Source organism: Girardinichthys multiradiatus, chromosome 14, assembly GCF_021462225.1.
Source record: "Girardinichthys multiradiatus isolate DD_20200921_A chromosome 14, DD_fGirMul_XY1, whole genome shotgun sequence".
Lineage (NCBI taxonomy): Eukaryota > Metazoa > Chordata > Actinopteri > Cyprinodontiformes > Goodeidae > Girardinichthys > Girardinichthys multiradiatus.
This window is the reverse complement of record NC_061807.1, coordinates 37,402,841-37,429,310: the sequence shown is the minus strand read 5'-3', so window position 1 is coordinate 37,429,310 and position 26,470 is coordinate 37,402,841. Positions and strand designations below refer to the sequence as shown.

Here is a 26,470-nt window from a genome sequence, read left to right as displayed (position 1 = left end):
TAATTAAAAATAAAAAAGCCTCCATAGGCAGAGCAAACTTGGAGCATTCTTGAACTGCAGTCAGGAGCTGCACAAATTAGTCCAGTTAGGCACTACTTTATATTGATCTGTCACATAAAATCCCAGTAACAATTGTGGTAGCAATTTGCCAAAATGTAAGAAAGTTCCAGTTCAAGGCCCTGTCTCTTTATCCCAGTAATTCGTGTGTCAAGACTGTTAAAAGTGAAAATATAAAGAAAACCTAGGTGGGTATGCATAAAAAAAGACAGATGTTTTTCTTTCCATGTTTTTATTTCTAATGTGTTTCTTGTTTTTTTTTTTTTTCATTTGTCCACAAAGTTATATTAGTCACTACTATGTTAGGTCAGTTTTCCCTCACTGCAATGGCAGTCAACTACACAAGAGCCCAAACCCAGCATGGCCCCTTCACCTCATGGGAGATTTGTCATTTCAAGGTAATGACTAATGTTAAAAACTGATTAAACAAAAAGTATGTTAAAAAAAACCACCAACATTGCCATACAGAAACCATGATATGAGATGAAGCTTCAAAAAGTCTTAGAAACGGTTGTTTTCAAAAGGTTTTTCTAACTTGAACCAGTCATTTAAATAAGATGTGTTCCATTTTCTTTCAAAATAAATAGCAAGTTCTTTCTTTTTTGCATGAAATGGAAACATACACCTAGAATGTTAAAAATGCGAGGACTAAACACACATAAACCAGGAATAACAATTTCATACTAATTTACCTTAAGAAATATCTTTTTTAAGTCAATTTAGCTCCTGGTACACAAAATCACATCTGCTTTCTTGCCTTTTTAAAGCATCAAGATGTAGTTTACCAGAATCTTTATTGTTTTTTCAAAGCAGTAAACTTCAGCGTCACTTTGCGTCCATCAATATGTCATGGTGACAGGACCATTGTGAACAGTACAATGATTGGCTGGCGATCTTACTCCCATCTGCCAGTGGGAAAAGCTGAAGGGGCCATCGCTCAAGTTTGTGCTCTCTCAAAAAACCAAAACAAACAAAAACACAACATCTCTAGAGCTATCTGTACAACATTCAACATTACATTTCGCTTTTTTTAACCATAATGCCAAAAAACATAATACTTATTATAAGAGCATTTTTCCATCTCAACGGCATTGAACAAACACCACACAAAAAGAAAACAAAAATCTAATAAAGGCCTCAATACCAGATAGTACACGTCACCTTCAAGTGGTGCTATAGAGACAGTTTATGGATGAGATTAGGACATGGAGGAAGAGCAAGCAGGGGATGGAAAAAAAAAAAAAAAATTATGAGAAGAAACAGAGAATTTGTAAATTATTCTCCTTTCTCTAGCTTCTGTATCTTTAGTGTCACATTGGACATGTTTTGGCACCTCATGACGTTAAAAACATCATTCAAGAATCAAAGAGTCGGGCTTTGGTTTACCAAGGATTAGTATTATGACTACAAGTAGCCTCACCCTACAGCTACAGTCATTTTTAATTGCCTAGGGCTTAGGTAGTCCATTTTCTTTTAGTCTGGGTAAAAATGAGGCCTAGTGACCTTGTTTAAGGCCCAAGGGGCCTGAGGAGTAGGAGAAGCTAGCACGAAAACACCTTTCCATCAGAGAGAGGGCTCAGCCAGGAAGCAAAGACATTGGAAAAAACAATTAGAATATGAAGTGTGATGACAGGTAGGGTTGAAGATAAAAATGGATGGAAATGAATGGAGAGAAAACAGATGGAGAGAAGTTAAAGTGTGATATAGGCTAAGTGCTTTTGGTGAGTTTTAGAAAATACACCAGGAAGTGCTTGAAACAGAAGGCACGGTGGCATTGATAGTAGTTGTAAAGGAGACACCACTAAAGGACTTTTTCACTACAAAACTCATAAGGTGCTCTAAAAAACGGACTCCAAACACAATGCACATTAAGGTGTGGTAGCAGTAATCCTAGAAGGGCTCTTGTAGCTCACGTCAGAACCAATGTTAAGTTAAGCTGAATCATTGAGTACACATAGTATGGAGCCACCAGATAGTACTGGAGAATATTCTAAATAAACTCAACATGTGGACGTGTTTTCATCAAAAACTGTTTTCAGTAGAGCTGCCGTCATACTTTTCATCATATTGCCGTGTATGCTGGCGTACTAAAAAACACTTCTTACATAAGTCTGAAACGTGACAAATTCAAGGGGATTTTGAGGAATATCAGGCTCTGTCACATCTCTGAAGGCTTTCTGTCACTTCTGATTCGCTCCCGTTCTGAATAGTGTATGTGTTTTGGGATCAATGGTGTGGAGATCGCAGTGTTCTGCTGTGTCAGGACCGGGTATGTTGATTTTGCCATGACATCTCCATTATTTTTTTTCATATTTATGGCTAGGTTAACCCTATGTGAAAGAAATTGTAATGGTCTATGAGTGACCAAAAGTCGTTAGATAGTTATTAGATAAATTAATCAGAAAGTAGATCACTTTCAGTTTTAAGCATCTGGAATGCAAACTAAGTGAAACATTTGCATAGCATGAGATTAGGTAATTATATTATTGGGGGATTGCCGTGACATTTTAGTCGCAATTACATCTGTAGCAGAGGTGCACATGTGCTGTATATATTGCATGTTGGGGCTACAGCACTAATGAAATTAAAGTTCTACAGAATCTGTGACAGCCGGTTATTTGCCAAGCCAAATCTCTAGTAAAGCCAAAGCTGGAGAATCGTTTTCTAATGACAATATGCCTTCACATGCCCATGTTACATGGGTACAGCAATAAGAGATTCCACCAAAACACCGTGGAGTCTCTAAAATCTAGTACCATAAGGGTGAGGACGTTTAAAGTTATACATTCCTTAATGTATTCAACCAGCTGATGTACAGATGGTTAAACTACATTACACATAGCCAAACTAAGCTTGGGCAGGTCAGGACCCTTAAGTACAGGGTGCTAGTTAATTCGCACCCTTGCAATCTTGTACTCCTGCAATTTTTGCAAAAGTACTTTGTTAAGATTTCTCTGCCACCAGACATTTCATACTGACTATGTGTCTTTTTATATCCGCATTGGGTGCATTTTGTACCACAAAGAACAAGTGATTGGTTTAAAGACATTTTCTGTTTTATTCTCATTAACTGAACCCGCAATGTTGCATGTGTTAAAAATTGTAGTTAAAATGAAAAGTTTATCATTCCTCGGCTTCTTTGGTTTTAATGTAAAACTGTAACAATTGTCTGAAATGTTAAAAGGTGTCAAAGAATAAAATAATCACACTGAAGAGAAAGCATCTAGCCATAGCCTCCTAACTTCCATTTTTATTGTCTTATCAGTTTTTAAGTGTAGCTAAAATGATCAGTGTATGATTCTTTTGTTTTATATGTAAAACTTTAACAATTGACCGATAATTGTTTGAAATGTTAAAAAAGTTACATCCAAAATTCCACCAAGAGGAAGCAAGCTAGTATTAGCATTAGCATTACCACTTCAGCACAATGTTCTACACACAAAACACATTGGCATAAGTTAGACAGGAGATTATCAGACCTTGTGGTTGTTAAATGTATTTAAAAAAATTCTCCGGAAACATCTGGTAGTGCTACGCTAATTTTTAAATAGTTGTGTACAAATCGTAATGGAGACTGTTTCTGCTAACAGCATAAACAATTTGCTCTGATATCGCTCCACAAGCCCTATACCCCATCAAATACCAAGATAATTAGTTGGCGGTAACCAGTGCCACCTACTATCATTAGCTATACCTTCAAATCTCTGACATATTCTGTGGCTTACTTCATAGCAATAGTTACTTATACTTTGAGCTTCAATTACACTGCCCAACAGTTTGCTAATTGATGGGGTAAATCTGCTTAAACCACACACTTACACATTTAAAATGACAACAAAAACTGCCATTGGAAAAACAAAAGGTTTGGTCTATCGATAGAGTCAACATAAAAACAACTACTTTGGGAACTCAAACCTTGCACAGTGCTCTGTATAGACATTCCAACTAGTCTTAGCTCACAAACATTATAATCAATAATACCTATATTGATAACCTTTTTCTGTAAGCATCTTGAAATGATAAACAAAAGTCTGTGGGTTTTTCTTTTCTTGTCTTTACAAAAGCTACACATATACTACTGGGATGTCTAAGCATGTGTTAGTGTTTTAATAATTACTCCTACCGTTGTCTTTTTTTTTTTTTTTTTTACAGAAAAGAAAGAAGTTTAAGACACCATAACCCAAAACAGCATATTTCTCACGTGTAGTCTTGTCTGGGAGTGACCCTGTATTTATTTCTCATTTTCTATCCTCTATCTGGAACAAAAAAGTGTTTGTTTTCTTTTATAAAACAACGTGCCAACTGATTGTGAAAGAGGGGTCAATTTCGCCCCAACAGCCGTCAAACAAACCCTTGATTTATTGTTTGTTCACTATAACGGACCGCAACATCTCTATCATTGTAAACACTGAGTTCTAAACTGTGACCCATTTCTATCTCGTAGTCGTTAAACATTTTGTCATCGTCTACTTTGTTAAAAATTCTTTTTGAAAAGAACCACAAACCAGCTACAGTCTGTGTCGAGAACGTTACGCTATGACATAGCATTTCTTTTACAACTATTCACAAGACCCTAGAACCACTTTTAACAAATATATTGTATTTAAATCATTTGAAACTGTATATTCAGATAAAATGAGCAACCTATGTGAGACTCGGGCAACACCAGAGACTCTTTCAACAACATACATGAACAGGCACTAACTGATTACAACAACAAAAAAAAAAATACAAACTTTTCTTTCTTCAGATAAGTTTTTTAGGACAGTAATCGATAAACACAGAGCTGAAAAACAAGGCAGTGATACACAGTCAAGGAAACAGTCACCTCATGCCTTAAATTAATGCCAAATAGCTTGAAACTTTTTGTGGATTGAGGAGGAAGCTGAAGCTGACAGCATCAAACTGCTCAGTCAGGAGAGTTACCTGTTCAGCTCCCTCAGCATACTAGTCAGGAATACACTGCTCATATAGCAATGTATCTTAAAGTTTGTGATTCTGGAATGATGCTAGACCCTTAGCAGATGTTTGTTGAATACAATGTCATCTCAAAAAGCATCAACCTTGGAGTTAATCTCGAGGGGGAAAAATACAAAAAAGCGGCCTACAAAAATCCTGAAAAGTTATGTCCATGCTCCTTTGATATTACAGGAATATTAGTGTATCTTGTGGAGGATTAAACAGTCACAAAAAAGTAGACAAATCATACTAGAGGGGACACTAAAGCAGCATTTGTCCCTCCATTTTGCTGAAACAATCTTCATGACTCTATGTTTTTTCATAAATTAAACTATGAAGGGACGCCTTTTTGCAAAATTCCCTGTCTTCGGTTCAATCACATGTACAGCTAAAAACACTGAAGCTATCTCTCTTTTAATTTGTAAGGACCTTCTCATCCTCTGCTGCCATGCGGTTGGAGCTCAGATCTGGTGAAAGGTCAAGGGACATTCTCAGATCCCGATCTTGCAAATCTTCCACACTGCTGCTCTCCATGTTCTCTTCAAATTCCTCACTGAGGTCTTCTTTTTCCTCCTTTGTCTTTTCTTTGACAGCTGGGCTCTCCCTTATATTCTTGGGCAATGAAGCCATAGAGTCTTGCTGATAAGAAGCATCGTCCAGGTGATCTGCTGTATCCTCAGAGTGACCGTTGGAGGTCTGGTGCTGATTTAAAGACCAGTGCCCCACAGGAACTGAGGATTCTCCCTCACTTACATGTCTCCATACTGTGAGAGGATCAAGGTCGGAGTTATCCATCCTTGGCTTGGTGGCCCTTTGGGCTCTGTCATCATCCAGGAGAGTTGAGGAGACTCTCTTGCGCCTGGACTTACTTGTGTGGTTCACCTGGGTATGCATGGCCATCAACTCTGCTGATGATGTATGGAAAGGGCAAAACAAACACTGGCTCAGTTTAACCCCTATTGAGCCATCCCTTCCACCATCCACACCAAACACAACTCCTCCATCTCCTGGACTAATGCTTTCATTCTCCTCCATCCCTCCATGGCTGGGCGAGGTGCGACGAGAAAGATCCAAAGGTTCAAACCCTCCCTCCTGAGTCGATGGCGTGGGTTCATCCTTGTCAGTTTGTGGCTGAACCATTCGACTAGTAGTGAGAGGCTTACGTCGGGACACTTTAGTAGTCTTTGGTGGGGGGGACCCTCTGATCCAACCTCCTTCCATTCCTCCTTGGTACAGTGCCCCCATAACCCCAGACAGATACCTGTACTGGGTCTCCAAGTCAACATCCCTTAAAGCCGCCAAAGCCTTCCGGTGCTCCCGTTGGTCTGGAAGGCCCAGGAGCCAGGACTGCTGGCCGGACCGCAAAGTGGGTGTATCAGCTGTGCCTCGGTTAATCAAGCCATGGTTGAGTTGCGATCGACGCTGCTTGACCAGTCCAGGGGTTCCAGATGTGTGGATGCTGGAAGTGGGGCCAGAGGAGGAATTGGAGGAAGCTGATAAGGCATTGCGTTGCTCCCTGTGGTGCCGCTGGAGGTGGTACTTCAGTGACCCAGACTGAGTGCCTGCATAGTCACAGTGGGGGCATTTGTAAGGTCTCTCACCTGCAGAAAGTAAAATCAAACTGAATACATCTGGAAATGTGTAAAATGGATCACAGCTCTCAGTCACTAAATGAATAAGCCTAACATAGGAGTAGATAATACAAAAATATGCATCATTAAAAATTATACAAAAACATAAGGCTGCTGTTAAAGAACAGGTGTTTCATAACTTTTTTATTTACACTGATATTAAGCTTTGTCAAAATGGGGAAAGAATCTGGAAATGTTTCATCTTAGGCTGTGGAAAGGGCCTTGATTGTAAAAAAAGACCCCTTGGCCTTTTTAAAAAACTGACCTGTGGAAGAAAGAGAAGATTAAGCATACAATATATAGTACTTTACAGAAGTATTCATACTCCTTAAAGATTTCTGCACTCTGTCATGTTACAACCACAAACTCCAATGATTCAATTTATTTCACTGGGATTTTATGTGATAGACCAACACAAAGTAGTGCATAATTGTTAAGTGGAAGCAAAAAAACATGGTTCTCTTTTTTTTTCTCCCAGATATGTTACGTGCGTGACTAGTGCTTCTTCGGTTTGATAAATCCCACCTGAGCTGTGGATCTGTGCAGCTCCTCCAGAGTTACAATGGCCTGGTAATTGTGTCTGCTTCTCTGGATTCTAAACTGCAGCCCATAAATTGAAGTGGACAGCCATGTTTAGGAAGGTTAGAGGTCGTTTGCATTTTCAGAAGATTGATTAAATAGTTCATCATTATATTGGGCCGCATTGTGGCACAGTTGGTAGCACTGTTGCTATGGGAGTTCGCATGTTCTTCCCCGTGCATGCGTGGGTTGTCACTGGGTACTCCAGCTTCCTCCCACAGTCCAAAAACATGACTGTATACTTGGTCTCTCTAAGTTGCCCTTAGGTGTTAATGAGTGTGTGTCTACGTTGTCCTGCGATGGACTGGTGCCCGTAGACCGCTGGAGATAGGCACCAGCTGCCCCGTGACCCACTATGGAATAAGCAGTATAGAAGATGAATGATTAAATAGTGCTCTGGATGTTCAATGCTTAAGATATTGTTTTATAACCTAACTCTGCTTTAACCTTTTTAAAGCCATGACAGAAAAGCTTATTTATACTAAGACTAAATAACACACAGGTGGACCGTTGCACTTTATTTTACTTAAGATTATCAGAGTAAAAGGGGTTTGAATTCAAATGCAAGTTGCAAATTTCAGATTTGTATATATAAAAAAAGAATGTAAAAACACTTAGCCTTTAACGTCACGTCACAAAGTGCTGCTTTGTATTGGCCTACCACATAAAGTTCCGATAAAATAGATTGAAGTCAGTGGTTGCAATGTGGCAAAATGTGAAAAAGTTCAAAGCGTGGAAATATTTTTGCAAGGCACCAATTTTAGTATCTCAGTGAATTTAGGAACAAGACCTCACTAGGTGAATGCCATAGAGTACAATGTTAACAGCAGCCTGTAAGTGCAGTTATCTGAGAGACAGCAGCATTTAGCAGCCATCGGGTACTGGGCTACATTTTACCTGAACAAATGTGCTCATTTTATTAGTGTGCAGCGGGAACTGTTGTTGCACAGTTTAAAGGAAGATGGCAGTGTTCCATTGCTGTTAAAGGATCATGTTGCTTGTCAACAGCAGGAAACCTATTACATATGAAAAGTGTAAAAGATCTTATCCACAAAATTAAAAAGCTGAATATACATGAAGTGTCAGCTCATAACTGTATTTTGTTGCGGGTGATGATTGTGAGAATGCTATGAGGAACTCACAAAGTGCACTTTGGTCTTGGATATGCTCCAGCGAACAGCTGATGGGGATCGGTGAAGATCTCGCAAATGGACAAGATGGTCTTTAATTTTAATGAGATTCATCAGGCAAAGGAAAATAATAAGGAAAAATGGTCATAGTGTGCATGAATATGGATCACCAATTAACAACCACTGTAAGAGAGGCCAGTTTTATTTTTTTGTCCAAGTACCACTTATGAAACAAACGTCTTTTTAATGTCATGATTTTCTAACAAAAAACAAGTCTATTTAGGGGGACAGCATGTGGTGTAGCGGTAGATCTGGCGACCCCATACGCCTTTTACTTTTCACATTTTGGCGTGTAAAAGTTTCAACACCTTTTAATAGGAGTTGTGTCAAAGAATAACACTAAGTGCATAATTGTGAAGTTAAAGGAAAAAGGACACATGCTCTTTGTCACATTTTCTACTGTTTTGCTTAGAAACTTGAATTTATTTCAATTAATTTCAAGTATTACATAATTATGAGATTCATTTTTTTTTTTTTTTATAAATAAAATCTAAAAAGTGTGGAGTGCATTTGTGTTCAGCTTCCTTCACTTTGATACACTTAAACAAAATCCACAGAACGAAGTTGAACTTTTTGGCCTACATGCAAAAAGTTATATCTGCTGGAAAGTTAACACCATCTCCTCAGTGAAACACAGCAGAGGCAGCATCATGCCGTGGATATTCCTTTCTTCAGCAAGGTTATGGAAAATTATGGGAGGTTGATGGAAATTTGGATGAAGCTTAATACAGGGCAATCCTAAAGGGAAAAACTGCGAGAGTCTCCAAAAGACTTGCGACTAGGGAGGAAGTTCACCTTCCAGCAGCACAACGACCCAATCCATAAAGCCAAGGCTACAATGGTTTAGATCAAACTCCTAATGCCTTAGAATTACCTAATCAAAGTTCAGACCTAACCACAATTGAGAATTTGTGGAAAGACTTGAAAATTAATGTTCACAAATACTCCCTGTCCAATCTGACAAAGCTTGAGCTATTTACAAAGAATGGGCAAACATTTCAGACTGAATATGCAAAGTTGGTTGTTGCGCCTTGACAACACATCCTAATTTGTGTTGGTAAGTGGCATTAAGTTCCAGAGAAATACACTGAAGTTTGTGGTTGTAACATTACAACATGTGTAGAAGTTTAAAGGGTTTGAATAGTGTTTGGTATACATTTTACTCTTTTATTCATTCAGACCCAACTCTGGTGTAAACAGGATAATGTTTGTCCTTTATTAGACTCAATAGCTTTAAGTTATATAAGCTAGCATCATTTCAATTACCACTCAGAAAATCTATATTTTTTTGACCTTGCAGTTGGAGGTGAGGGTGCACCAAGTAAGATAAGTGAGTGCATTCCCAGTTTTAAATCCCCTGCATGGCTTAATTTTCTCTTCAGAAGCTACAGTTAATATGTACCCGAGCTCTACTCTTGTGCAGGAGCTGCTCCATAGGAGCCGCTCACTTGCCTGCAGTAGAGATCTATGATTAACACCGGTCAGCTCTCTGGGGTCAATGTGTAGAAAAATAAAGAGGTTCTAAAAAAAGAGACAACATTCAAAAAACTTTTCTAGGGATTTCTAGAGGTGAAAATGAGAAATGTAGCTTATTAAACCCCAAGCAGCATGTCACCTGTGTGAACTCTCAGGTGCACTTTGAGATGGTGGGAAGAGCGGAAGGCTTTGCCACAGTAGGGGCAGTCTTTTATCCCTCTGCCACGCACCCGCTCCCTGGTGGGAACTGAGGGCATGGAGGAGACTGCTGCGAAGCCGTTTTCTCCTGCAAGTGGAGAAAAGAGTGGAGAAAATGAAAACATAACAGTTGTTGTCACATAAAAAAAAAATGACACAATAAATAACAATAGCTTTAAACATGCAAACAACAAAGAAAAGAGGAAAACAAACCAAATGCACCAGATGTGATACCTTTGAAGTTTGAAATAACAGAGTGAAATCCTGTGACTGTTCCTGTTTGCTGAGATCCACCACTGTTCGATTTTGATTCCTGTCTTACATCTCCCATTTGCTGGGATCCACTGCTGTGAAGTTGGGATTCCGGTCTCACTTCACTGGCGCCTCCTCTTCCTAGCCCCCCTCCTCTTCGATTAGCAGTCCCCTCTTCTTCGCTGGCATTACGATTCTGTAGCCTCTGAGTGTGGACGCGAGCATGCACCACCACCTGCTGCAGGCTGCGGAACAACTTTCCACAGTCTGGACATTCCCATGGTCCTCCAGTTCCTCCCGTTTCTCCTCTGGGATCTAGGCCTGATCGGTAGGCCCTGATTTGGTCTGCTTCTGTGATCACTGAACTTCGACCTGGAGCTCGCTGGCCTTGCTGCTGCCCTCGTTGCTGCCCTCGTTGCTGTGGCCTCTGCTGGTGCTGAGTCATGGCCAGGCTGCGAGCAACCAGCTGCCACCAAGTTGCCTGGTCTCCTCCTTCTGAAATAGCTGACGTGGTTTCACTTGTGCCACCTCCTCTGGATGTTCCCCCTCCTCTGCTAGGGTCGCCGCCTCCACTAATGCCTCCACCGCTATTTCCCATCTCTGCCACCTGAGCTGCTGCTTGAAGCCTTTCCATGCAACTGGCCCCACTGCCATCACTGGGTAAGCCAAGATATCCCAGGATGGCTGACTTGCTTAAGCTCATGTCAATCCTACCCCCAGTTTCTCTGTCAGATCTTCCTTGTCCACCTCTGGCTCCACCTCCTCGCTGGGCCATGAGCAAGCTTGAGTACAAAGAGTTGAGGGTGTGAGTACTAGCAGAGCCCTTGGACTGCTGCTCAGCACTCCCAAGAATACCATGGGTTCCCAGTCCGGCTTTGAGGCCAAGCTTGTTAAGGTGAACTTTCATGTGGTTCTTGAGGAACCAAGGTTCCTTAAAGCCACGGCCACACACCTGGCACTTATGGTCTAAGGAATCCTTGTGTTTTCGCATGTGTCCCTTCAGGAACCAGGACTGAGTAAATCTCTGGCCACAAGTATCACAGCGAAATGCTGGCACTGAGGAGGGTGCAGAGACCCCAGCGGCCGATGTGATCTGAGGGTTACTTGGGGTCGGGGCAGGGGTATGGGTTGGGGTGGGCACTGGTGTGTCAATGATGGTCCTGCAGTTTAAGGATGTTGTCAAGGCCGACACCTCAGGGGATGGGTGGCACTCCTGCAAGTGAGACGCCAGACTCTCTTCTTGGCTGGCAGAGAAAGGACAAAGGGTGCATTTGTACGGGTTGTGGAGGATGCGGACATGACGCGCCAGTTCAGAAGCTGTGCGGAATTTTCCTTTGCAGGCATGGCAGCGAAACGTAGGTGGCGTAGCAACATACGAGCCCTCGCCCGTAGAAGAATAGGGGGAGGTTACAGATATGGGGTCTTCTGTGAGTGGAGGGGTCAAAGGTGTGCTGTCATCCAGTAAAAAGTTTGGGTTCTGGTCCGTCTTCAGATTATCATCTAAACCTTTGTCCTCTCCATTGACATCCTCCTCCCCTGTGAGGTGCTGAATGAGAGTTTTTGGCAGTAAGCGCTGATTTGAGCGACTTCTGTGATTGGAAAACAAGTCTTTGTGGTTCTGATGGATTTTGAGGTGTTGCTTCAGTGAAGATGAGGGGGGTCTAGTACAGTATAGTGATGATGCTCTTCGGTCTCGGTCCAAACTATGTGCTCGTGCGTGAAGCGACAAGATGCTTTGGAAACGAAACCTCTTCCCACACACATGACAGGGAAACTTGAGTGCAGGCCCAGGCGAGGCCCCTCCAGCTCCAGGTGTGGCCCTGGTACCAGTTTCCTTCTGAAAAAGTTGGAGATCTAGCTCATCACTGCAGTTTCCACCCTGTCCTGAAGAAAGAGCCAATTCAAGGGCGCCATACCCAAGGAACGGAGCTGATGGTGTGTCTGCTGGGGAAGAATCCAAACCGGGGCCGCATCCCGCATCTTGAGTGATTCCCCCTGGAAACAAAGCTACTGCTGGGGTCGGGGATGGAGGTATTCCATCTAGTTCTTCTTCGCAATCTTCTCCATCAAGATCAAGGCCGTCGTTATTGTTGACCTCTTGCAAGGGGAAGGGAGAGAGAGGGAAATACGGCGTGGTGTCGGGACTCTGCGGGGAAGGTTCAGGGCTGTGGATCGGCAGGACAACCGGGCTGTCGGGAAGAGGAGAAGAGGCTTGAGGGCTGTGGTCAAGAGATGGCAGCGTTTGTGGTGACTGGGGCTGCTCACAAGTAAGAGACAACACACACTCTGGTGGAGAATCCATCCTCTATCAAAGGAAAAACAAAGACAAGTTGAAAGCAAAGATAACTGATGAGTAAAATATCTTTGAATTTTAAATTCTAGAAAAATCATTGAAATGATTTCTACATGTGTCTGCTTTTATGTATTGAAGTATGTGAGTATATACTTATACATCCTGCCTATAAAGGAGGGGTAGAAATTTACCAGCAGTGTGTGTGATGTTATGCCATTCTTTAGTGTCTCGGCCAAGGGTGGATACACTTCTGAGGCAGCCTCCTTCAACAATTTCCTGGGGACAACATAAGCAAATAAACCTAATCATCGGAATGGGCGATTTAACATAAATATCTCAATGTCAAGCTTAAAAAAACATTTCTTAGTTTTTGTTTAGCTGAAAAAGTACACACAATCATATATTTTAATGATTATTTAACTAGAGGCTGTGATTAAGAGGCGATGATTTAAAACACTGAGCATCAAACTGGAGGTGGCTGTTTTTATGCTGAACGGGATTAAAAGCAATTTGCATTGAAGACACTCTGAACACATTCCATCACCATTTTCTATCAACAAAAGCAAATGACACGCATGCTCACTGGTTGAAAAACGTTTCAATGTATGCGCATAAAAGAAACTCGTCACTTGATCTTCATTTACTCCTCAGCCTGCGTGGGCGAGCACGTGCACTTCAGTGTGTAACAGGTGTGCACCTGTTCTTCCTCCAACATGTGTTCATGGGACTCTCCTGCATACTGTCAGCACATATGGGATGATTAGCCGGAGTGTGACTGCACACCAGTGTGCATTTATATATATGTGTGCGTCTGTTTAGAAGGAGACCACCGCAGGACATGGACTGTCCCAAACAGGATGGGCGCGCAATGTTTTGACTTCCCCACACACCCTTCCTGTACACACATACTCTAGCAGCATTTTTATGCTTAAATAAAATCTTGAATCCTCTGCTCGGGTGTGGTAGCACTCACCCGTACTTTGCTTAGTCATGGCGACTTGTTTAGGTAATTTACAAATGGTTTTACTATTGCGTTAACTGCACTGCGACTGTCACCCGAGTTAACACCATCAGCTAAAACATAAACTGATATACAGCATATTGAGCAAGCTCACTCATTCACTCACACCCCAAAATATTTTGGAGTGCACAACAGTTTGGCTGAATGTTTGCACATTCAGGCTGTGTTTTTTTGCCCATCATTCGGTGCAGTTGAGGAGCAGCGAATGCGTCCGCAACAAAAGGTCATAAATCAATGTGGCAAACAATGGAACATCTGTGCTCGCAGGTGTGGCAGATATGTTGCCATTCACATGGCAGCAGGATCATATATGTTTGTAGGACGTGTGTGTGTGTGTGTTTGTCTGTGTGTGTGTCACCGAGGCTGGATGACAAAGAGATTCTCATGTAGCCAGTTGACATTTTAGCTCAGCTATGACTCATAGGGATATCACCCCATATCAATCACATGAACACTCACACAGCCTTTCTTAATCCACAATTATTGTTCTTTCTCTTCCCATCTTCCTTTCCCCGTCTCGTCTGTCTTTTCTTTCTCTCCGATTCATACTTCTCCCATCCCCCTCTCATCCTCTCGCACCCTCCCGTCGTCTATTATTCACTAATTTTCTTTCATTCGCTCCCTCTCTCCCTTTTTTATTTCTCTCTCCTGCAGTGTTGCCAGTTGGCAGAATGCCAGGGAATGCTGATATCAGCTGGTAGATTGGGCCCTGCCAACATGGCGAAGAGCGAAAAAAAACAAAATGAGAAGGGAGGCAGACAGAGAAAGAGAAGAGGCAGACGCAGAGAAATATACAGCGCTGTTACAAACAGGGCAGCTTCAGAACAACGTTGTCAGAGGCCATGGGAATGAAGATGATTTAATTTGATTGTCAACATGGTGTTGGGGAGAGGCTTAAAAAAGACGTGTTGAAACAGAGGTTAGCAGAGTGTGCCACAATAATATGAAGAGATGTTAGAGGCTTTTAAAAAAATAAACACAGCAATTACACAGATAAAAATGGGCAGAAAGCAAAATAAGCCTGAATGTGTGGATGTGTCTGCAGTTTCCAGTCTGATGCTATTATCATATGAATATCAGCATCGCAGCGCATTGTTCCACCGTGACGGCGGCTGTCGCCAACCACCGGTCCCTGTCATGCCAATGAAGAAAATTTGGATAGATGAAGAGAGGGCGATAAGGTGCAGCAAAGGATGCAGGGAAGGCTGACAAGGGGAAGGAGGGAAGGGAAGAGAAGGGGAGGGCCAGTGAGGGGAGGGCCGGGGCCGGCGGAGGGGCAGAAATCAGATTGGAATCGGGTGGAGCAGAGACAGAAACAACAAAGGTGCAAATGAAGCGAGGAATGCACGGAGGAACCAGGGAACTAAAGCCCCACCAGACATGGTCAAGAGGCACATTTGTTCACATTATGGGTATATGCAATACACCCTCAACCTGCCGGTTGTACTCCAAAAGACCACATAGTTGTAAATGAAGACGAGGGGTTCCAGGGAAAATCAGATTAAAAAAGCGTACTGAGGGAAAGTAGGGTCTTTCATGTCAGGTCTTACATGGGATTTATGTACACAGTTGGGTGTCAGCACATGTTGACACAGTGCCTCGCAAAAAGTATTCACACAATGTCTTCGCCTTCAGCAACTAACTTTCATTTTATTTTAAGGCAGCACAACATTGTAAAGGGGAAGGAATAGAAAACATTTTTTTTTTTTACAAAAAAAAAGTATGGCATGCATTCATATTTAGCACCACTTACTCTGATACTCCTAAATAAAATCAAAAGACCACACACTACATCACTTTATACACACTATAACAATGGTAAAACATGGTGGTGGCAGAATCATGCTGTGGGGATACTTTTCTTCAGCAGGTACAGAGGATCTGACCAGAGTTGATGGACAGATTGATGGACCTAAATACAGGACAATTGTAGAAGAACTGTGCGAGGCTGAAAAAGACTTCAGACTGAGGCTCACCTTTGAGCAAGATTACCATTTTCTTTTATAGAAATCTTAAAAGTGTGGCATCCATTTGTATTTAGCTCCTCTGTCTCAATACTCTTGCTGCAAATCCAGCTTCAGTTATTTTGGGGTATGCTTGGAAAAAAGAATCCCCACAGCATGGTATTGATGCAGTGTTCAGGGAGGTTGGCAGTGTTAAGATTTCCTCCACACAGGGCTGTTTACATGTTGGCCAAAACTTCAGTTTTGGTTTCATCTGCTTGCAACTGGTTCAACTGAATTTTAGTTAGGGGTATCAGAATGAGGTGAAGCTTAATGCAAACATACACATTTAGATTTTTATTTCTTGTTTTATTTTCCTTTCCCCTTACAATTATGAGCTACTTTTTGGTTGGTCCACCACATAAAATCCCAAAGAAATACATCGAAGTTTGTGCTTCCAAAACAAAAAGTGAAAAAGTACAGAGGGTGTAGATACTTTTGCAAGGTGCAATACTGGATATGATGGGGGGGGGGGCGGAAGGGTTTTTTCGCTGGATTCCCTCACTCTTGCAGATCTTTCTCTTCTCTTAGAAATTCCCAGCGTTCATGTGGGAGTGTAATGACATAAGGTAATGACAGCTTAAAAGCGCCGGTGCGGCGGGTTTAAGCAGCGCAGAGATGTTGTCATTACAGTAATTGCAGCGTAACTTTGTGGGCAATGAAGTAACTGATGACCCCCCCAACCACCACCACTCCACCCCTCCTTGTTTTAAAAATCAAAGCACATTTGCATGGTTTAAACACCGATAACCCCTCCTGACTTGGAGTTGTGTGCTGAGAAGGGGGGCTTGCTGAGTCATACGTTACATCCCTGGTAAACATTTGCCAAAAGGAGCGAGAGTGCAATATGTTCAGACAAGTTTATTTTTGGGAGGTTTTTATGACACTATCTAAATGCCAACAGTATTATAGTGAAGGCGGTGAGTGCGCGTTTGTACATGTCAGCAGGCTGCGTGTTGTAAATGTAAATATCAGGGTGTGAGGCCCTTTTGCTTCGTGCTTTTTTGACTATGTGTGTGGGCAGTGGTGCAAAATCGGCTCAGCAAGGCTTTAATGACTGTGAATGTGTGTCACATTGAGAGGCTTTGGGTAAATGTTATCATTCGTTTATACCCAAATAACAGTTTATACATTTGTGTTTGTGACCCCCCGTTGTTTTAATGTAAAGTAGGGATTTAAAAATGGCAGAAACATGCCTGAGAACAGATTTCTTTGTTTTTTTCTTATCTAAATACTCCAGATCATCATAGACCTATTAGTGTCCATACCTATTGGATCTTAAAACTTCAATAGAACTTGTCTGACAACATGAAGTAGACTGAGATAGCTCAAAACGAAACACATCAAAGTCCAGAATTTAATCCGACTTATATGCTCTGGCTTTAAACAGGCTGCTTTTTAGGAAAAACCCTCAAGTGTGGATGAATAAAAATAATTCCCCAAGAAAGAGGGGGCCAAGATTTCATCCGCAGCGATGTAAAAAACTCAGTTATCACAGACACCAAAAGGGCAATTGTTGCTGCTAAAGGTGGCAAAACCAGTTTAGGTTTAGGCGGCAATTACTTTTTCATATCGTGGCAGGTTGGTTTGTACAGTATTTTTCCTTTTATTAGTGAAATCTTCATTAAATGTCTCTTCTTTGTATTTCCTCAGGTTAGAAAGAAATCTGCATGGGGAAAAAAAACTTGTTCATGGCACTGTATCTTTCTAGGTTCATCCCTCTAGGTCCCTTGTTCCAGTTGTATTGTTTGATATCATCTCCTGAGAGGAAGAGTGTATCAGGTAAGGCATCCTCTGGAGATAACTTTTGGTGTGAGAGAAGGACCACACACACACACACACACTCACAAAGAAAAAGTGCAAAAAGAAAAAGAACAGGGACCAAGAAAGGAAGTGAAGGCAGTCAGTTCTCTGTGAGGTACTGTACAATATGCCCGTTTGTTTCTCGCACGGTCACGTGGCGAACTTCCCCACAGACGGTATTCATTTCCTTTATTTCACCTTTCCCTGAACCCCTGGCGCTTCACTTCAACTTTGCCTGGCTCGCGCCCTCCCTTTTCCCCCTTCAACAGAGATAAGGATGAGAGTCTCCCCACACAACTTTTTAGAAATTTGACTGGGAAGGTTTCTTCTACAGAAAATGTTCTCATTTGAACCATTTTGGTGTGAAAACAGGAGAAAATTGGCTCAGTCTGTTGGTAAATTACTGAAAACTGGAATGTGGTTGACCTTTTGGAAATATGTTAGCACACGGTAGAACTTTCTGTCTGTTCTTGGCACATACTTCTTCATCCAAGGTCAGCTACATAAGCAAAATCTTGTGGAAACACCAAGACAGCATCTTATGTTTTAGACTGATTCCCCCTTTTCACCCTTACTACGTACATTTCCCCCACACCACCTCTTAACCTCCTCTCAAGCTTTTGCTTCCTCTATTTCTGAATGAATTCCTCCTCCGGCGGGGAACACGAGCTGACACTTACTCGCAGCTTTAGCGCACCGTTCTGGGAGCGTCGCGACAGTGCCAGATCTGAGCAAGTGAATCCGAACGTTGAAAACATCACAGCGCTTCAGCAGAAAAAACAATACTGTGCCTCCAAGTCACACAGGCCACCCTGCGTCTGAACTGCTGAGCTGGAGGTGCTGACTGACTCGTCTGATTTGGCATTTTAAAACTGAAGCCTTTGGAGACGGAAGAATTTGAGAAAATAATTCAGTGTGTTCAAACTGAAAATTCTCGTGCTGAATATCACCTGCTGGGCTCGACTTAAGAGAAGTAAAAGAAGGGAAGACACAGGAACCTCCGCAGATGAACCAACATCTACCTGATTATTCGTCCTCCCTCATCATAGATCCAAATCGATCCAGAGAACTATCAATCAGTCCAATAATATTCTGAGATACTTCCAAATACTTTCAAACACTTTGTCCTCCCCATCAGCAACAGCTTCAAGCATGCCGACCCTACATTGTGACCTCCTTGTGGAGTTTTTGCATCACATACATCTGATGTGAACATGAACAAAGATCCTTACAACAGAAAAAATAGTAACTGTAGAGTAATAATAAGTTGATTCTTGATTCACTCTGGGGAAATGTACTAAGGCTGTGTTCTCCTTCTAAGTGACGCTTTGCTTCAAGCGCAACCACATTATGCTATTTATATGTTTTAGATCCTTTGACAGCAACAGTTATGTAATAAGTGTATTTTTAAACTACAATTACATTCTTTTTTACCAGGAACAAGGTCCTTGATGAGAATCTGTCCATTCCAAACAAAGATACGCTGATTTTGGAAGGTCTGGCATTATTGTTACAGACTACCTGATGAATATTTTAGTGAGGCACCAATCATCTGGGTAATGATGGAAAACTTAGGTTGGCTCTGACCACAGCTCTGGAGGTTAAACTTGTTTCTTGCCTCAAAACTGGAAAATCTGTAAACGCATCATCAAATTGCATGCTCTTTGCTGCACCTTATTTTAGGTTGATTATTGAAAAAAAAAATGAAGGTTTAGGACCATGGTCCTCTAATCTGTTTCATTTTCCTTGAAATTTAAAGAAGAGATGCACAGACAAGACGGCAGGCTAACCGCAATCAGACAGTTTTTAGCCTGACTGGACTTGACCAGTGACTGGCTTGCTGGAAACCCAAACACCAAATTTGTTCTGACTGCTGAATGACTTCAGGTCGCACTAACCCGCAACACTCTTCAGTGTGGAATTTGTTACTGCAAGAGCAGGGGTTTCAGTGAGGTGTTAAAATTAAGTCAGAGGAAATTATAAGAAGTGTTTTAAAAGGAAACATTTTCTACAGTGCCATATCAACTGTTCAAGGGGGTTGCCACAACTTAGAACTTCGGACAATGCTCAGTTAATTCCTCTGAAATTTTGTACTTTTGTAGTGATTTTGACCAGACATTTTCCAGGTACAAAAGGAAGCCATCTGCCACAGGTGTCAATTTATATCCATCTAAGGGGCATCTTGTCAACTGGCTAAGGGGCTTACTGACCCAGAGCCAAGTTCAGAATATGACAGGAAAGCTGAACTACGCTGTATTACAGAATGGTTGCTGTTTAATTTATTATACCCTTTGACTTCACGGGAACATGCTGGATTTGAAAATGTTGGCAGCTTTTTGGAAAAATTCTGAGTTAACGTAAAGATCAACATTCTCTGCAGAATAGAAAGTGATTTACAATTAGAAATGCTAACCACAATTAGCATGGTTAAGTGCTTGTGGCTAATGCAGGATGGTTAGAAAGCTTTAAAACAACTCCAAATGATCTTATCTTTATTTTACAATAGCAAAACCTTGGTTTAACACTAACTACTATTTTACACAGTATGATGTAAAAGCACCTGTTTTTCTCATAAAAATAATTAAAGACCACACAAAGCAGGAAGACTAGGAAGATATTTAGAATGTTTTTATTAAAGTTTTAAGCAATCTTTCTTCTTATGATTCATGTTTGTTAATTTATCTGTGAACTAACACAAAGTATATGTTATAGATCCTATAATATGTAATCAGTAGGTCAGATCCAAAGAACAGAAAATTGATATCCGCCAGTAAAACCCAGATCAGTGCATCTCAAAAATACTTAAGTGACTATTAGGCCACTGTTTTTTGTTTTTTTCTGTGTAGATGAGACCGATTTGAAAAAAAGAAGGGTTTTCTGTTAGATCTCTGAGTCATCAGCTGAATTAGTGGAAGAGCCTTCATGTAAGTCAGGCAAAAACAACTATGCTGTATTGTTGACGCCCGACATGCCCAATGAGACGGTTTTAAACTAATTGGGGTTGAGGTCAGAGTTTTAGGAAGGCCAAAGCCTGGTTTGCCATTTCAAATGCCATTTTGAGATTTGTTTCGAATCACTTTCATATTGGAACACCCAAGTCTAGTCAAGTTTTAACCAAGGATGCACCAATATTAAAGTTCGGGCCAATATTGATATCCAATATCGCCCCAACAGTAAGAGACTCAACATCGGCTCAACAGGAAGAGACTCTGCTAGCTGAAATGTTAGCTTGCAGGCAAGCAAGCTGACATTGCTCCTCTGCTTTAGTTAAACACCCCACAATCCTGCGCTGAATCGCTGTCACATGGCCAAACATGACCAACCCCTTCCTTACTCCTCATGAAACACATACAAACGGCAACAAGGTGTAAATAAACATTGGTTGTTAATATTGGCCCAGTTTTACTTATTGGACCGATACCGATATGTTAAAAAATGACTGACATCCACCAATGCTGATATTAATGCTGGTATATCGTACAATTCTAGTTTTAACCACGTGACCCTAAAATGTCTACAACCCGGGAACCGCCAAGGCTCAAGCCTATCATGAACAAGAAAAGGCTGGAACATCAGAGTTCACAGTGGAACAGGATCTACATTGCCATGGAGTGAGAAGGTGCTGACCAATAAATATCTTCTGCTACAAAATTGACACCATTGGCCATATCTGAAATTTGGAGTTTCCACACAGATGAGCCAAATGCATTCTTGAGAACGTTTTAAGGTCAGATAAGACAAATGCAGAACTATGTGTCCACAATTACAAGAAGTGTCTGGAGAAGTTAAGGTGAGGCTTTCAAACCTAAAAACATTATACAACCTGACAAGTATGGTGGCAGCAGCATCATGCTGGGAGGCTGTTTTGACTACCCATAATACAGGTCAACTTCTCCAGTTGAAAGGAATACTGAGGAAAGAGGAATATCTGTACTTCCCCTCGCACCATCAGCTAGATGGTTGAAACCTGGACACAATTGGGTATTCCAACAGAAAAAATGTTCGAAGCAGACATTAAAACTGGTTCTGGAGTGGATAAGGCAGGCTAAGCACACTTCTAGAATGGCCCTGACCAAAACTCTATTAAAGTGTGGACTATGTGTAAAAGGAGAGTTACTGCCTGTAAACAAACCAGCTTAATCAAATGACCAACTTTGCCAAATAAAAGTGTTTTAAAGTAGGTGGTGTGCCTTTTTAAGCAAGATACTGAACCCCAAGATGTTCTTAAATTTTTGTGAATGAAAGAGAAATTGAAAAGTATTGGTTATGGTAAAAGATCCTTAATAGTTGAGTAAAAAAAACTTTTAAACAAAAGCTGGATGATGTTATTCTTTATGGTGAAAATGAATTTTGGCAGGATACATTTTTAGTAATGAGCTAAAAAGGTACTGTTGTCTCTGAGCAGACATCTGATCAATGACTTTTAAAAATAGTGCAATGGTTTCATTTGATCACCTGCCTTTTGCTGTTTGACTTAACTGTTTAAAATCACAGCAGGCATCTCCTGAGCTCCTCCGTTTGCTGTGTTTTAAAGAATACCCATACATGCACAGGAGGGAGCATGAACTATCTGTCCACTTCTACTGTTAAGATTGTTTGAAAAGTAGTCTGCAAACTCAATCAAGCGGCAAAAGTGTCATGCTAAATAAGTAAGACCCTAATGCTCTAAATTCACAGTAATCCTGAGCAGCAGGCAGAACTCTCAACAGTCTCAAAATGTCACAATGCAGTAGATTCTCCCTAACTGAGGGCAAGCAGGTGCCTCTCCCGCAGCGCACTAATGACCCAATTATATCAATCAGAAGCCTTGATTGGTGCTACACTCCTTTCCCTTTTACTCCATCTCTTTCTCCTTCGCATACAATCTTGTTCCCAGAAGCCACCTGGATTCCATGGTGTGTGTAAGTGTGTGTGTGGCCCTCTCAAGTACAGCGCAGTACTATACGCACAAAGATAGCAAGTAGGCGGCATTGATGGTGGCTGAGGAGCAGGAGGACACTACTTGAACACAAAAAAGCAGATAGGGGTCTGAATGAGCAAAACCCATTAGACCCTTTTTAATGTTGGCCAGTGTTTAATGTTCATTAGTGCAGCTGGATGATTGAGTACCTGCACAGGGTTTCATATGAAATCATCATCTTGTTACCAAAAAGCAGACAACCTGTAGATGTGAAGGAAAAGACTTCAACGCTTTGTGTTTCTATTAAAAGCTCCTGGTTTTTAGTTTTCTGCCACGTATGAGTTGACAAAAATCCAGAAGTCCAAAAAGTTTGACTTAAAATCAGATTTTTAAATTATGCTTCTCAGAGATGCACTAAGAAATTAGCTGGTGACCTAAACAAGCCGATTACCATCTTGATCGGAGTAGAAGAAAAACATTTTTTATGCTTTTGGTTTTCTTCCTATGTCCGAGTTTGCAAAGAATCCAAATCTTGACTAAAAGTGCCCTTTTTGAATTATACTTTTTAGAGATGCACCAAATGATAGCTGGAGTTTTTTCCCACTTTTTACAGAAACTAAAAAATCCGATCCTGTTTGAACATTAACCGCAGCAAACAAAGGCGCTACCAAGTCACACTCACAACAGCTCTCTTCAGAGTGGACGGTGCTACTGAGTGAAGAAGACAAAAGTTGGCTATTTATTAGCATCAGTACGGTGCATCCGATTGAGGTCAGATGAAGCAGAGATATACTGTAAGCAGCTATTCAAAGGAAACTTTATAATGACATGTCTACATTTCATTTAGGCTGCGGGAGAGCGGTAGAGCAAAACTTTACCAGATAACAGGAAGGCTGAACATTTTACTGCAAAGTTGTTCTGTTTTATTGTTTTAAAGATTTGAAAATGTTGGTAGCCCTCTGGAAATCTCTGAGTGAAAGTACAAAACTACATTCTCAGAGAAGACACACAGAGATGGCTGTTTAAGAAACCAGTCATGATAACTGGTTGGAATGCTAATATATGATGCTAAAAACAGTTTTAAATGTCAACTTAGTGATCGTTTTTCTTTAGTTAAACAGTAAACAGTGTTTTAATTTCTGACCTCTCATAATTGTCTAGTTAGGATGTTTTGAATACTGTTCCTATCTTTACTTAAATTATTGTTCTTAAAGAGAAAATTTGTGAAGTCTGTATGGTAAAACCACACCAGGGAAGCATGGAGCTCAACGGACAGATTTCACAGTATAAATAAAGCGCACATTAAAAAAAAAAGTGCAAATTCCACTTTGTGTGTATTTAGGTTGATGACATCACAGGAGGAACAAGAACCGGCCTGATCAGATGGCATTAGTAAACATTGTGGCAAACAAGTGATTTTTGATATGGATTCCAAAATATTTGAGTAGCAAATGGTTTAACCTTTTATCTTTAAAAAAAAAAAGCTTTGACTTCTATGATCTCAATTGAGTTCATGAGTCTATCTGCCTGGAGATGCGTTTTGGCACAAATAGTAGGTGGTGCATCAGGTAAACAGGAAGAGTAGTTGGAACTTTTAATGAAAAATAATGATCATGTTTTTATAAACAACTTGATTTGGTCACTTGAGTCTGCCCTGGTTGTCTTTACACACTCCTTCCATGTATTTTATTGTTGTTCAGGCAGTGTACTAATGTATAGATCCTACATTTTGCTACAGCCATAAAGAATACAAATATACACATTGGAAAGAGAAATTTGATTACAAACATGCAAATAAGAAAAGCTACAAATTAATGTATTCGAAAGAACTTGTGATGTCACCAGATGAATTGTAGTGTAGACACTTGTTTTTAGATTTTATCTCATTGACTGACATCAAAAAAGCAAAGCAAATAGAAACACTGGCCATTATGTTTTTTCTATACGTAACAAAAAAGTTAGTTTAATACATTTTCAAAGAGGCCCTGCAAGCCACTTTAAAAGACTAATAGAAAATAAAACTTGGGTATAAACAAGAGTTTAAAGATGCTCAAAAACGTCTCTGATTATAGGACAAGCCAGCAATGTCAACCTACTTCCACTGAGGACACACACATAGCTCTCAAGAGAGTGACATTTTGGGTGGATGTAAAAATAGGGCATTTCAGGATTCCTAAACATATTCCACTGGATATAGAATAGGGCGACGGGAGTGTCTTTTGGTCAGGCCAGATGACACGTCTGCTCCTTATCTCGACAGGAATTTCCTCCTCGCCCCTGTGATGTGCGTCAATAACGTGCAACCATTTTCAGCACGCTCTTTTCCCCTCTCTATCCTCCTCCTCCTCCTCTCGCGGCCATCTCAATTAGAGGCACATTAATGAAATAAATAACCATCAACAAACAATGCACTAATAAACACCCCGACTCAAACGAGATTAACCCTGCCCCGCAGATTGTATCCCAGAGAAAAAGAATGCGATTAAACACCATCAGCAGAGGGTTGATGTAGTTTGGAGAAGAAGTCGGAGGGGTGGCGTGTGTGAGTGTCATGTCAGCCTATCTATCGCTCTCTCCCCTGCTCCATTTTGTTCCTAAATTTTCTATACAAAAGATTAAGGGAGGGGAGAAAAAGGCGAGTGAGCGAGCAGCAAAAGGAAAGGAGGAGGGCGTAAAAAAAGTGCCATCATGGATTTCATTTTTAACCCTGTGCCAATCTCCAAACGACATCCGTCCCAAAAAGCATCCGAAAAAAATCCTGTTTATTTTAACATCAGAGCTGAAAGCCGGTAACTTGTCTTCACAGGGTCCAAACCCGCATGCCACACTTCACATGCTACTTTCTGAGGTGATGTTAGGACAGCTAAATGCCTGATAGTAAACATTGTAGTAAAAAACGGAAACGATGAAAGGAACAACGTCGCTCGAACTGGGTTTTTTTTTTTTTGCGCAAAGCTCAAATGAAAGTGACGACGCTTATCTCGCAAACAACGAGCCACACACAATGCCTTTTAATGTGCCTCCAACAAAGAGAATTAGTCGAGCTAATCGCGTCCACCTTCAACTCAACTTACGCAAATAACACTTTTTTAAATATGGCTTTTCATCGTCATGCTTTGGTAACCTCATTCTAGCAACTCTACTTCACTTTCAAACTCAAACGTCGCATTGTTTTATTGTTAGGGGTGCATAACACGAACTCCCAACTTACTTTTAAGTTGCTCAAATTTGAAACAAATTCCTCTTTTAACCCTCCGAGTGACTTTTGGGGCACTTACGACCAATTTAAAGTGGCGTTAAAAATTGCCCCGACCTAGCGAGTCGACTTGTTCAAACTGTTACGCTGACGGCTTTTCGTTGAAAACAGCGGTTTTCTCTCTCCCCTTTTTTTTTCCTCTTTTTTTCGGTCACGTCACGGACATGAGACGAAGCTAAAACGCATGTCGTCCACGCGCGCACCGACACAAAACCGGGTTTTTACATACATGACCCTCGGAAAGTCTGTCCGGAGCGAGCGAGCGCGCTTACATACATACCATACATACGTGCTTCATGCCAATCACTCCACATGCTAACACACGCGCGCGCATCTCTCCTTGTGTGCGCGCGCGAGCTAACTGCACATGAAAGAAGCAGAGAGATACAAAACACATCAACAACTACCATTATCCCGCTCGCGAGAGAGAGTGGGGAAAAAGGCAACAAGAGTCGCAGTTAAATTCTCCATTTTTGGAAATGTTTCATCACCGCTGTGTCATGCCACCGAGTGTAAAAGTATACACACGGGCTATGTAAACATAGTAGTGGGAAAAAATGAAATGGATAAATGAAGATATAGGATATATGTTGAAAGTAAAGACTCAGTGTACTTACGGGAGAGGCGGCGAGGAGATTAATGACACGACACGTCATGATTACGTTTCACTTGAATTAAATACATTACGAGTTGGGAAAAAAATGGAAATCAGGGTTGTATACAAGCATACGCCGTTTCCCCCTCCCTCCCTCCGTTTGGTCACCCTCTTCTCTCTCTCACTCTCCTCCTCCATCTCCCTTTCATTTCTTTCTCCCCTTCTCTCCTTTCTTCTATTCACCCCCCCAATTTATC

The 26,470-nt window shown here is 41.2% G+C and overlaps 1 protein-coding gene across 2 annotated transcripts; it reads right to left on the bottom strand.

The window, feature by feature from the left end:
- Window positions 1–272: 272 nt before the first annotated feature.
- On the bottom strand, window positions 273–26,470 carry znf219 (zinc finger protein 219). 2 transcript variants are annotated; one of them, XM_047385585.1, is made up of 5 exons: window positions 26,236–26,470; window positions 12,827–12,911; window positions 10,325–12,647; window positions 10,032–10,178; window positions 273–6,617 (listed from the first exon to the last, which is right to left on the bottom strand). In XM_047385585.1, exons 3-5 carry the CDS (start codon window positions 12,642–12,644, stop codon window positions 5,431–5,433), a joined length of 3,654 nt encoding a protein of 1,217 aa, XP_047241541.1. In that variant the 5' UTR covers window positions 12,645–12,647; window positions 12,827–12,911; window positions 26,236–26,470; the 3' UTR covers window positions 273–5,430. The 2 variants fall into 2 exon arrangements, with proteins under 2 accessions (XP_047241541.1, XP_047241542.1); XM_047385586.1 differs by lacking the exon at window positions 26,236–26,470 and adding an exon at window positions 25,899–25,962.

What these genes read in the sequence shown, in the direction of transcription:
- znf219 (XM_047385585.1), bottom strand. Translation starts at nt 12,644, where the DNA reads ATGGATTCTCCACCAGAGTGTGTGTTGTCTCTTACTTGTGAGCAGCCC. An exon ending in TGTTATTTCAAACTTCAAAG is followed by an intron (nt 10,179 to 10,324) that starts GTATCACATCTG and finishes CTCCACTTGCAG; the next exon opens with GAGAAAACGGCTTCGCAGCA. An exon ending in GCACCTGAGAGTTCACACAG is followed by an intron (nt 6,618 to 10,031) that starts GTGACATGCTGC and finishes TACTTTCTGCAG; the next exon opens with GTGAGAGACCTTACAAATGC.